Below are 14,392 nucleotides of genomic sequence, written 5' to 3'. Positions count from 1 at the left end.
CTGGTTTGTACCTCATGTCCAATCTTTGCTTGTCTGAGTTGTTATTTGATTGAAATAAACTTGTGGTTTTTGTTTTATTAAAGCAAATCCCAGTTCAATTCTCAACCTTGAATCGAACTACATACAAGTCCATAATAACAACAGCAACAAAAGAAAAAAACTAAAAATACTTGTTAACAACATCAATAATAGCAAAAAATCTCGGAAATCAATGATTGATTTGCTTCCTTTTCTTCATGGCAAAAAGCCAATGACTTGTGGGAATGAGAAAAAAATCCAAACACCTTTACTTCTTTCACATCCTCTTCTCGTGGAATTCCACAATAATTAGCCATAAAAAATCTCAAATATTTCGATAAATTGATTAATGGACCAAACACTTAAATCACGATGGACGGGAATCAGTTTTAATATTGATTTGAAGTGGTTAATGGAACACACCCAAATATGATTTGACAAGTGTGGATACAATAAATAGAAAAAAATTGAAGGTTTTTTTTTTTTTGATAAAAATTTAGTGGGCAATAGACGACCTTATCCACAAAAGACTACAATCCATATTAGCTAAAAGGTCCAAGCCTGCTATCTGCTCGGAATCAGACTAATAACGGGGTTAAACTATTGAAGATCAAAATAAATTGTCAATATTTTATCAATATCTATTTATTTTTTCTACTGTGAAATTATATAAGAAACAAGTAAAATACATTAAAATCGGCCGGGCCGAACTTTTAATACCCTACACCTTTGGGTAAAAGAAAACATTTTTACATAAAACCAGTAAGGAAAGCTCAAAAGTCGGGCGGGGCTGACTATATGATACCCTACACCACTATGCATATTCAGTAGAACTCTCGTAAAAGAAAGGTTTATATTGGGCATTTCTGAGCTCTATGAGATATCTGGTACAAAATATGACTATGGTAGAGTGCATATTTCGAAAGTTGGAGATTCAAACACCAAATCGGATAAAACATATATATGGTACATATACTGGTACTAAATATCATTTTTGTGGAGTGCATATTACGAATGTAAGGGACTTAAGCCCCAAAATCGGATGAAACATATGTATGGAAGCTATAGCTTTATCTGAACCGATTTCCACCAAATTTCAAGTACTTCAGTCGGAAGTACCAAAGTTCATACCATTTGGACTGATATTAGCCATTTGGTGCACAAGAAACCTAAAATCGGATGAAGATATATATGGGAGCCATATCTAAATTTGAACCGATTTTAACCAATTTCAATAGGGTTCGTCCTTGAGCCAAACAAATGTTATTTAGAGAATTTTATCTCAATCGAATAATAAATGCGACCTGCATTTTGTTTACAAAAATACATGGACAGACGGACGAACGGATGGACGTACATGCATAAATCGACTCAAATTGTGATTCTATGCTGATCACCAAAAAGAACTATGGGTCTAACTCCTTTCCATCTCCATGTTACAAACAAATGCACAAAGACATAATACCCTTATCACTATGTGGTCTGAATTCAAACGGGTTCCACTTCAAACTACAAATACCAGTAAGATCGTTTGGATAATGCTGTTAAACTTATTTAAAAAAAACATACAGTGGATGAGGACATTGTAAGGGGCCATACCAAAAGGTGAACCCCTATAGATAACTGTATACTTCAAGGATTATTATCTAGCAAATCTTCCTAAATACCCAATTTGGGTAAATGTGTCTAGGATTATCAAAATACCGAGTATCGATATGTATCGTTGTATGTGCGCTATAGTAAAACGTGGATCTAAATTTTCAGTGTTCCACCACAGGAGCTAGAATCCATTACGAACTACAAATGCCAATTTTTGGACAAATCCGTGGACAAAATGTGGCAAAAATCATCAAAACACCGACTATCCGGAGGTACCGTTATATGGGGGCTATACCACAACGTGGACCTTTCCGTGAAAAAAATGTGGCGAAAATCATCAAAATATCTATATATGGCGGCTATACCAAAACGTGGACCGATATATCTCATTTTCAATACCAACCATAGTAGACACAATACAAATTGTTCTGCTAAATTTTGAAGCTCTACGTCAAATAGTGTGGGCCGTATCGTGATTTCAATAGACAGACAAACGGACGACGTAGAATTTTATGCTAATTATGAATATATATACTTTATGGGTTCTAGGATGAGTATTTGGACATGATACAAACGGAATGACAAAGTTAATATAAGGAGGGTATATTAATAATATTAATATCAAGGTGGAGGGTATAAAAATATTAAATCCTCTCTGAGAGAACTTCTTTGTCCAGAAAGTATGGAAACGAAAGACTAGTAAACATTTTAATATTAGATGACAATAAGGCTGAAAATACATAAAGCGCATATTTGGCTGGCTTAAGTCATCGGATGGCTTCTTCGTAGATGAACAAAGGAGTTTTAGGTTGACTGAGTTCGATTTTGGCTTTAGGTTCCTTTGTTCATTCCCGAAGAAGCCAGCCGATGACTTAAGCCAGCCAGATAAGCACTCTATGTATTCCCACTTTAATAATGCTATGCTTTCGGCTGCAGAACCTTTTGTTTGTGCAAAAATGGTAAAAAAAATAGATTATTTCACGATTTGAAATAGAGCTAATGTATTTAGACATGATCCACTGCGATACTATATAGACCACATGGTAGAAGAATACAGGTGGATGCATCAACGCTTATGTCAAAGATTTTTCTATCAAATATAAATAGATTTTTATATGTTTTCTTATACGACGTCATTCGGAGGTTATTATAATTGCCGTTTTTTTTTTTAATTTTTGCAAATTTTAATAATTTTTCATTCAACATTTTTAATTTCAAAAATTGGTTTGACAGTTCATTGTCCCAGCAGCTGAGTCGATGCGAATACCTTTATTCTTCTACCATGCGCTTCTGCGAGAATCTATCAAAAACAAAACGAAAGTAGTTTTCATAATTGTAAAAATCTGTGCTCTATTTTCACAATAAAAATAAAAATATTCCAATATTTCGTTTTAGGAATAGAATAACATAGTGCCCATGTTAATGTAGTTCGAACACACCTGTGATGTGGGTGTAAGCTTCACTTGACAAAGTGTATTCCATCTTCCCTTATTTTTTCATACTTGGGGATGAAAAAGAATAAAGGTGGGAAAACATAAAGCGCTTATCTGGCTGGCTTCTTTGGATATTAACAAAGGAGCCTAGGACCAAAATCGAACTAAGTCAACCTAAACTCCTTTGTTGATTTCCAAAGAAGCCAGCCGATGACTTAGGCCCGCCAGATAAACGCTTTATGTATTCCCCCTTAACTCTTCCCTGGCACTTCTTTCTTTTTGAAATTAGTTTATATTCTTTAAAATAGGAAACATTTTTTTTTTCTTTTTATACAATGCAAATGCAAATAAATTTATACTTTTATTTCATTTTTGTATGCTATTCATCTTCTTTTTACAAAATTACCAAAAAAATATATTTTCGCATATCAGTAAAAATCATGTTTTGTCGTTTGTTTTGACGTTTCTTTCAAATTTAATTGACAGATCGTTTGGTAATCAGCTGAGCTGGAAAGGGGACCTTATACTTGGATCATGACGTAAAGTTTACTGAATTCATGTTGCCATATTTTATATTGATAACATGACAATAACAGCAAAATATATTCGAATAAAAAATCGTTTCTTTTATATTGAGAGCTGAATTGAGGATTTATTTCAAGAAAATAATTAGAAATTCGTTTAGGTTATTTTTTATTTACCTAAAACGAAGACGCCACTCTGAAAAACATGTAGTGATTATCAATCACATTTAGAAATAGGTTGCCATATCTCTGGAAAATGCATTTATTTCAAAGGAAAGATTTAATAATGAAACCCGGTTGCTTTACTAAAGACTATTTTACTTTTTCTTAAGCAAGGGATAACAAATCCGGACTATATAGAAAGGATATAAAAAGGGGCCAATTGTTTAAACCTGTATATGATAAACATATTTTAAGTGCTAAAAGATCGAAAGACTTTTATCTTGGCCAATGATTTATACCATCAGGTGTTCGATTATTTTGTGAATACGTGCTTAGCAATTCTAGAGACGCTCAATTGGTGATCCAACATTTTGACGATGGTGGCATGAATACAAAATCGTTATTTTTGCACTTCGGTTCTTTGATTACATCTCAAGAATATTTCACACTTGTGGCAGGCCAACATCGATCACTCATTTCAACGACGATTAACATCAATTAAAATGTACTACCACAAATTAAACAAAAAAAAAGCTCACCAATCGGTCCCCTAAGCAATTAGAACGTTTCAATTCATTGATAATTTAAGCAGCAATCATCTGATTAAGACGGTCACATGTAGAACGAATTGCACTATGGAATATCCATTAAAATCTTGGAATATTGTTGTGCTGTATTACTTTCAAATATTCTTGGTAATAAACGAAACGTTCTATTCGAATATCGTTAATTATACTGATCAATTGTTTAATTATATCCACCAAAAAAACAAACGACTTTTGCATGATTAACTTATAATAACAGATGATGAAATTGAAAATTCTTATTTTTTTAACTAAATAGTAGACAATAGTAATATTTGAAATTTTCTTCTTCTTCTTCTTCTTTTTGCAGATCACCAAAATGATACCAATTTTATCGAAACTAAGTGGCTATTATAGTTCCTATGTACTGGCCATATTGACGATTGGTTACATATTGGGAGAATTGGGCCATTATCTAATTGGTGTTACCTCCAAGCAAACGGCCATTGATTTGGAATATGGTGACATATCCTGCCAACAGAATAATACAATGTTCACTAGGGCCGAAGTGACACAACAATGTTCAGCAGTTCAAAACGAAACAAGGTAGGTTTATCATATTAATTGCAATTAAATTCAACGGGAGGTTTTAAGGTAATGGACATGATAGAAAAATAAAGGTAGATGCATAAACGCTTGGGAACATTCATATGTCAAAAATGTTGAAATATTTTTGTTTTTCAAAAATAAGTAGATATGCATATGATTTCCTATACGACGCAAATCAGAGGTCCTTACAATATGCATTATTGTAACAATTTTCACAAATTTGAACAACTTTTCATTCAAAAAAATTGTATTCCAAAATCGGTTTAAGAATTATATTAGGTATGCCATCCGGTCCTGGACATTTAATCGATTTTAAACTACGCAGACTATTGTACACATCCTGACGTTGTAGAAAAGGCATACAAATTTGATCAGCCTGTGACAACTTATAAGGATACGAATCTTTAATTTGGCAAGATGTACTGGAATAGGTTGTGGCAAAAAAATCTGCGAAACATTCAGCAATATCTGTGCCTGTGACAAATTCTTTATTGTTATATTTCAATACTGAGGGCTTTGAGGAAACTTTTCGTTTTAGATTAACAAAATCATAAAAAGATTTAGGATTGGATTTAAAATTATTTTTAATCTTGTCTAGGTAAAGATTATACAATCTACGAGACTCTAAAGTATATTTAGATCTAGCAACAGAGTAATTAGTGTAGTCTATTGTTAAGCCTGATATTTTATATTTACGAAAAAGCTTATTTTTAGAGTTTTTTAAACTTGATAACTCACAGGTTATCCATGGATATTTATTTGAATTTTTAACTCTAGTGGTTGGAACACATTCCAGTTTAAATCTATTTAAAATATCATAAAATTTATCAATTACATATTCTAAATCTGTATGGTTGTTACACAGGCACACAGAAGCCCAATTTACGGAGGAAATGAGAGTATTAAATTTTCGAAAATTAGTTTTTTTGTAATTAAGGACAGTTTTAAATGAGTCGGACTGACTTTCTTCAATTATATAACTGTGAGTCATGGAGATATATAAAGTTGGATGGTATATATCTTCAGGAGTGCATATTGGAGGAATTCTGAATATATCAAAATGCTGCGTTATATTTACAAACGCCAAATCAGGAATTTTGCCGAGGGAATTTTTCACACTATTTATTTGATAAAGATTTAAGTCACACAAACTGTTTATAACATCAAATGTATACTGGGTACTGTTCATTTCGGATGGCAAAGGAATCAAAGCTTCAGAATCTGGCATTGGAAGCCACCTAATGGAGGGCATATTAAAATCACCAAGGATCAGAATGCGATCGGAATCTTTCATTTTTTCAGTGATTAAATTTATTGCTGATAAATGCTGATTATAAATGTCAAGTGAAGATGAAGGGGGAATATAAGAGCAAGTTACAAACAATTTAGATATGCCCAATTCAATGGAAACACCAACAAATTCTATATCAAGAAAATCATTTAGATCAATTAAATTAGTGGTATATTTGGTATCAACTGCAATAAGGACGCCACCACCTTTTTTACAAACACGATCTTTTCTAAATATTTGATATTTTGAACATAAAATTTCACTATTTAATATAGATGTTTTTAACCAAGTTTCGGAGAAAACCAATACATTATAATTGAAACCAATGCTATCAGTATATAAACTGGTTAATTTTGTATTAAGCCCCCTTACATTCTGATAGCAAATAGAAAATGAGTCATTTAGTTTTTTGGCACCGAATCTGGTCTAAGAGGCAAATGAGCTAAATTATCGGATCTCTCCACAAACTCTTTAATAAATGCCCTAGCAGGCCAAAATTCTTTTAAAATCAACTGTACAAAAATATTTTCAGGCACAACGATTTTGAAAGAAGATCTACTTTCAGAAAATGCAGATCGGAGCTTGTAGCATCTCAAAAAGTAATCTCCCTCAATTTTTGATTTTATATAATACATTATGTCATCGGCCGTTGTTTCTGGCGCAAACCTTGTTGCAAATATCATTTTCATGGCGGGAGCCATAGATAAAGATCTTTGGACAGGTTGAGTTTTGCCAGTAGCAGTCTCGGGACGATCACTAGTGATAAGTGAAGGAAGTGATAATACCTGTATGTTACGAGTAGATTGGGAGGTTTTCTTAGAAACCTCACTATCAATACTCATAACTTCAGGATTATTAACCCCTTTACCTATACCGCTGTTATCTACCGGAACTGGGTGTGTAACAACACTGGCATACGACTGTTCACGTCCAGTCTCAGTTGTTTCAGTGATATTAACTGATACCGGTTGTGGAACAGTGTTCTCCACAGAAACTATTGCTTTGCGACTAGGCATTCCCTTAGTTGGTGCCTTTTTCGCAGCCCTTTTGCGTTTCTGGCCAGAAACTGACGGTGACGACACAAACTCATCTAATTCTTGGTATTTCTCAAACAATGTAGAGAAATTCTCAAATCGGAATGATAGTGAGGAAAAATCTTTTTTCATCGATGTCAATTCCGACTGCAAATCCTTTACAAAATTATAAAAGTCTGCAGAGAGTTTCCTACATTGCACACAACACCAACGAACACCAACATTATTTCTAATTGTGTCTACAACTTTTGCATTAATCCTAGCACACTTTGCATGCCATTGATTAAGACAAAACCAACAGGTAACACACAATTCATCCTCTGCAACAATGTTACATAATTCAAAAGGGCACGACATTTTTTTATTTTAATTAGTATTTATTTTAATTATAATTATTTATTTTTTAATACACAAGTTACAGCTATATTTTTCAAGATTAGATCTGTAGCTGGAATTTTTTATTTATTTTATTCTTTTTTAAATTCTTTTTTTAAATGTTGGCAACTCTATGAGATGACAAACAAAACAAGACGATATGTTACAACAACTAATTAGCTAATGTAACAAAAGAAAGAGGATAAAAGGAGAATGTACAACTACACAATTTAAAAATTAATATTACTTTAAAAGACAAAAACAAAATTTTAAAACACTACACCAATTATCACTTTGAGTTACAAAATCACTATTGAACACTTTAATACACTTTTTTACCAGATAAATTAATTAAATAAAACATATAACTTAATTTTTTTCAAAAGCACGGAGCACCACAATTTTTTGACATTTTATATGATATACGTGATGTATGTTTGCTAAGGTTGATTCGACTCATGGCAGAACAAAAGAGGCAGTATCTTTTACAAACCGTTGTTGGTAACCCTTTAAATGTTTGCGTGCCCAAAGCTTTAATATCCCTCCAGAATATTTTCTAGATAATATTCGGCATTTATCCTGCTGCCAAAATGTTTACATGCCCAAGGTTTTAATACACCCTCCGAAATATTTTCGCAATAATATTCGGCATTTATTCTGATGCCACGGTTGATTAATACATGCGGAGAGCGACCATGGCGGCCCAGACCATCACCATGACTGGCGCTTGAGCTCTTGTGGCCAACCGAAGGTGCACATTTTCAGCTGACTTCTGTGGCAAGTAAACACGATCATTTTGTTTGCAAACTGCTAGACAACGAATGTTTTCTCATCGGAGAAAACCAAATTCGGCAGTTCACCACTTTCGGCCATGCCAAGCATCTCTTTAGCTCTTTTAAGTCTATTTTCTTTCGTTTGCGGTATAAGTTCTTGCACTTTTTGGAATTTCAATGGCTTTATCCCGAGCTCATTTTTCAATATTTGCCGAATAGAATATTGCCAAATGGAAATCGGCAGCTCACCACTTTCGGCCAAGCGAAGCAACTCTCTAGCTCTTTTGAGTCTATTTTCTTTCTGTTGCGGTGTAAGTTCTTTCACCTTTTGGAATTTCAATGGCTTTACCCCGAGCTCATTTTTCAATATTTGCCGAATGGAATATTGCGATATGTCTAGGTCACGAGCCATTTTTTGGCCACTGCGAAGCGGGTTTTGATCAAGTCGCTTCTTTACTTTTCGAACCATTTCTGCTGCTGTTGCTTGTTTTCTTCCGCCCACTTCCTTGACGTCGGGCTAAGCTACCAGTATCACGGTAACGAGCGATGGTACGAGACACAAAAGATTTTTTCACATTTATATGCTGGAGTGCTTTAACGATAGCCATTTGTGGTTTTCCAGCCAAATATAAAGAAATCACACAATCACGATTGAATTCCATCACGAATAACTTTTTATCTGGAAAATTCTCATCAAAATGCTTTTGTACGTTTATAAACAATATAATGAGCTGTCACTGGAATAATTTTAACAGCTGTCGGACGAGTTGCTTGGAAATGACAGCAGTCTGAAGTTGGTTGCAGTTTTTCTCTCACTATCTCACCCGTATTCTTCCATACCTTTTATTCATTCACGACATATTTCGACCAACCAAAATTTTTGACTACTTAGTAGCATGGTACAATAAAAAGGTAAGGTAGAGCGATCAGCTGTTTATAATTTTTTTCTAAGTGTTTCAATTTTGTGTATGTATTTATTGTTTTGAAACTGAAAAAAAAAATATTTTCAAAACCAATGATTGGAAGACATGTACCTTGCGGCTCCCGCATTAAAGTTATTAACCAGTTTAGCCATGAAATTGAAAGATTTAAAAGTTTGGATCATGTTTTTGTGAAAAAATTCGGTCAGGGGAAGTATAAAAAAAATGAAAACAACTTGATTCATAAAATTTTGAATGAGTCTGACAGAAAGCGGGCATAGCCTCAGAGCTGTATTTCTGTAGTTTTACGAAGCTGTTCTACCTCATTATTGTACCATGTTTAGTAGTAGACTGATGTGACTTTTTTTTGTTGATCAACTGAGAGTGGCAAGGACCACCCTTCATCCGTCGAGCCATAACAGCGCATAACGCCACGGTTTCATGACAAATATTTTGTGTTCCTATGCATTTTTAATATTAAACATGTAAAAGAGAGAATTTTTTAATTTACTCTGAGAGAACTGCATAGCCCTTAATAGAGGGGAACGAGTTTGTGCATTTAAAGTCTTAACTCAGAGTTGTATTTTACTAGCACATACCATTAAATTCATTAACAGTACGTTTACATTTTAGCAGATTTAGTTAACACAGTGAATTCTATTGCCAATTCCATGGCAGAAGAATACAGGTAAATGCATCAACGCTTGGGAGCATTGATATGTCAAAAAAATTTAAATGTTTTTTTCGAATATAAGTAGATTTTTATACGCTTTCTTATACTACGTCATTCGGAGGCTATAATAATTCGCGTTTTTCAACAATTTTTACAAATTTAAATAATTTTTCATTCAACATTTTCAATTCCAAAAATGGTTTGACAGTTCATTGTCCAAGCAGCTGTGTCGACGCGTCTACCTATATTCTTCTACCATGGCCAATTCCATGGCATATACCTCAAATAAATTCTCAAGTTAAGCCGGCAAAATGCTCTGGTGTAAACATACTATAATACTTTCTAAAAAAGTATTTTTCTTAACATATTTTTATTACAATAATTTCTATTCTCTCTCACCCTTGCTCGCAAGTTCTGCGTGTTTTCTTTCCATGTAGTTACACCATTTTTAATTCAATTAACCTTTGCTTTTCTTTCATTCCAGCTGTTATGCTCTGGAGCACAATGGCACAACCTATTGTGAGTGGAATCGTAATGGTTTGGGTATTGAATATCAGATATTGGCCGGGCCAACATTCATTTTGATTTTTACCATTGCTGGTGTTTTTATGGGCGTGGCTGCTGATCGTTATAATCGTGTCAAAATGTTGACCGTCTGTACCTTTATCTTTGCGGTGGCTATCATTTTGCAGGGTACCGTCAAGGAATACTGGCAATTGGTGTTGTTGAGAATGATCATGGCTGCGGGGTAAGTTGAGGACAATGGAAGGGGAGGTTGGCGGATAGTATTTATTTCATTTTCATTTTGTTATTCCTTTAGTGAATCGGGCTGCAATCCCTTGGCAACCGGTATTATGTCCGATATATTCCCCGAGGATAAAAGAGCCTTGGTTATGGCCATTTTCAACTGGGGTATTTATGGTAAGATGTCTATTTATCTGAAATCTATGACATGAATTCTAACAAAGTTTTGGTTCCCTTCATTTGCAGGTGGTTATGGCATTGCCTTCCCCGTTGGTCGCTATATAACCCAGGCAAATTTCTTTGACATGGGCTGGCGTGTGTGTTATTTGGGCGCCGGCATCTTAGCTGTCATTATTGCCATTTTGACTGGCACCACACTCAAAGAACCCGAACGCAAATCAATCTCGGACGATTCGGTGACAGTTAAGGATGGCAAAAAGGCCAATCTATGGTCAGTGTTGAAAAATCCCGCCATGATTATGTTAATGATTGCTGCCTCGATCAGACATTGCGGTGGCATGACATTTGCCTACAATGCCGATTTGTATTACAATCAATATTTCCCTGACACCGATTTGGGCTGGTGGCTCTTTGCTGTGACAATCGGCATTGGCAGTGTTGGTGTGGTGGTCGGAGGTGTTGTCTCCGATAAGATTGTTGCCAAAATGGGTATACGTTCGAGGGCATTTGTCTTGGCCATAAGTCAATTGATTGCCACCCTGCCGGCCTTTGGTTCGGTGTTCTTTGAACCATTGTGGGCCATGATTACATTGGGCGGCTCGTACTTCTTTGCCGAAATGTGGTTTGGTATTGTTTTTGCCATTGTTGTAGAAATTGTACCGTTGCACGTTCGCTCCTCCACCATTGGCGTTTTCTTGTTTGTCATGAACAACATTGGTGGTAACCTGCCAATTTTGGTTGATCCCGTTGCAAAGGCCATTGGCTATAGAGGTTCAATTATGATATTCTATGCTGGCATGTATGGCATAAGTAAGTATTTGCAGATTTATTATGTGAATTCATATTAACATGGTGAACATTCTTTGCTTTAGGTTCCATTCTCTTCCTCATCACCTGTTTCCTGTTGGAGGGCAAACCAAAGACTTCAGACACTGAAAAAGGTGAAAATCCCGGCATGGAAGTCCACACCCGTAACATCCAGGGTCATGATAACTCAGTTTTCTCTGCCGATGAGCCACCAGCATACAATGGCATTGCCAAAAAACCCTCAGCCTTGACGAATAATTTGCAAAACGTTCCCTCATACAAAGCTCAGATCCATGAGAGTAGTAGACTGTAGTGTTATGACAAGTTATTATTCTGTATGTACCTTTTTCTACTTGTTTTAAATCTGTCCAAATTTGTTATAGGCCATAAGACTACTTCATATGTATGTATGTGAAATCGCGGAACACACTTGAATACTCATACACCAGTGCTGCTAGGATTTCAGGCGTATGGTACTAAATGTCTCGAATAATTTACATAATTTGAGTACCATCTCGGAGGTCTTAGAAAACGAACCTAACCTAAAAAAAGCAATTATTTTTTATACTTTTGTACCTTTTAATTTCCATCCCGCAATCCCATTTTTTAGTGTGTGTTAACATTTTCCCATCTTTACGAAGTATTAGTTATCTCTGTAATATAAACAAAAACATAATAGTCATTAGAAATGTGTTTAAACAAATTACCACTTATCGCTACTTAGAATATCTTCTCTGATCGTTTTGTACAAATAAAAGAATATTAAGTATGTTAAAATAAATATTTGTTATAAAATAAATGATTTTTTTTATGAAAAACGAAAACTAACTAAAAATTATGGTTTTTTGTTCTATATAAAGGTGAGATAAAAAAATCTGCAACAAAGTCAAACACCATAATTTTTACATTTTTTTTTTATTGAAACAAATAAAAAAGCTGTAAGTTCGACGGGGCGCAACTTTGAATCCTCCTCTACCATTTGGAACGAATTTGGCAATTTTCAAAAAAAAAAAAAAAAAAAAAAAGAAACCGTTAACAATTTTCTTAAAATCTTCAAAATACCAAATGTAGGCGTCATATTATGGTCTAAGCAATCTGCCTAAGCCATTACAATATTCAAATGCGAAACTTAAAAAAAAATCGGTGAATAATGTAGCTAAACTCATCAATATAGGGAGATACTATTACATGGACCAAAATGTGACCAGCACAAATAATTTTCTGCCTTAGAACTTTGGATACCCTCCACCATTTGGTACAAATTTGGCAATTTTCAAAAAAATAAAATCCGTTAAAAATTATGTTAAAATCCTAAAAATACCGAATGTAGCCGTATATTAGGCTACGACAACGTGGACCTGCATAGGCAACTTTTGTCACAAGGTATTACAATATTCAAATGCGAAACTTGAAAAAAAATTTGTTTATAATGTAGCTAAAATCATCAAAATACCGAATATAGGGAGGTACCATGGGGGTTACAAAACGTGGACCTGCACAGACAATTTTCTGTCATAGGCTGTAGTATCTATTAAAAACTTCAAACACAAAATTTGAAATTGAAATTTGAAATTCCGATGAATAATGTCGCTAAAATTATCAAAATATCGAATATCGGGAGGTACCGTTATATGGGAGCTATACGAAGACGTGGACCTGCACAGACAATCTCCTGTCATAATATCCATTACGAACTTCTACTACCAAATTTCAAACAATTCCGGTGAATAATGTCGCTAAAATCAACAAAGTACCGAATATCAGAAGGTACCGTTATATGGGGGTTATAAGAAGACTTAGACCTGCATACAAAAAATTTTTTTCATAGGCTGTAGTACCCATTACGAACTTCAAATATGAAATTTGAAATAATTCCGGCAAATAATGTCGCTAAAATCATGAAAATACCGAATATCGGGAGGTACCGTATATGGGGGTTATACGAAAACGTGCACCGATATGGCCCATTTATGAACTTAACCTGCTTACTGGTAAACCATGCATGTATGCAAAATTTTAGTCTTCTATCTCAATTTATTCGAAAGATAGCGTGATTACAACAGACAGATAGACAGACAGACGGACATCGCTAGATCGTGTTAGAATTTTACGCTGATCCAGAATATATGTATTTTGTAGGGTCTATTATTAATATTTCGAGGAGTTACAAACGGAATGAAAAGTTAATATGCCCTCCATAGAAACTGAAACAAAGTCAAACTCCATAATTTTTATAGCATCAAATTTTAGAATAAGTTTAAATTTATTCGAATTGGTCACCTTTGCCACGAATTAACGGCCAATTAAACGCTGCCAGAATCTTGCTCTGCGGTATTTTTGGTCCAAACTACTCCAGACACAATAGTCCAACGGATTGGTATCTAGAGATTTTGGTTGCATGTTGTAACCATTCTTGGGTGGCGCGTGCTGAGTGCAATGGTGCTGAGTCCTGTTGGAATGTCCAATTTCTGCGGCCGAAATGTTTGCGTGTCCAAGACTTTAATACACCCTCCAGGATATGTTCACAATAATATTCGGCATTTATTCCGATGCCATGGTCGATTAATACGAGCGGAGAGCGACCATCGGCTGTTATGGCGGCCCACACCATCACCATGGCCGGCGCTTGAGTTCTGGTTGGTGGCCAACCGAAGCTGCACATTTTCAGCTGACCTCTTTGGCAAGTAAACACGATCAAGTTGTTTATTTACAAACACGGTTGTCAC

General features: G+C 34.8%; 1 protein-coding gene across 1 annotated transcript in view; it reads left to right on the top strand.

Annotated features, from left to right (window-relative positions):
- LOC101893567 (D-xylose transporter) overlaps positions 1 to 14,392 on the top strand; it is a 52,288-nt gene that overhangs the window by 25,222 nt on the left and 12,674 nt on the right. The window contains exons 2-6 of the mRNA XM_005176596.4: positions 4,631 to 4,866; positions 10,420 to 10,683; positions 10,756 to 10,856; positions 10,926 to 11,669; positions 11,732 to 11,965. Of these exons, the coding sequence (XP_005176653.2) occupies positions 4,640 to 4,866; positions 10,420 to 10,683; positions 10,756 to 10,856; positions 10,926 to 11,669; positions 11,732 to 11,965 (1,570 nt within the window). The 5' untranslated portion in view covers positions 4,631 to 4,639. The remainder of the gene's footprint in view (positions 1 to 4,630; positions 4,867 to 10,419; positions 10,684 to 10,755; positions 10,857 to 10,925; positions 11,670 to 11,731; positions 11,966 to 14,392) is intronic.

This window comes from Musca domestica, unplaced genomic scaffold (assembly GCF_030504385.1).
Source record: "Musca domestica strain aabys unplaced genomic scaffold, Musca_domestica.polishedcontigs.V.1.1 13, whole genome shotgun sequence".
Classification (NCBI taxonomy): domain Eukaryota; kingdom Metazoa; phylum Arthropoda; class Insecta; order Diptera; family Muscidae; genus Musca; species Musca domestica.
Note: the sequence above shows the minus strand (reverse complement) of the source record. Positions and strands in the feature narration are given on the sequence as shown.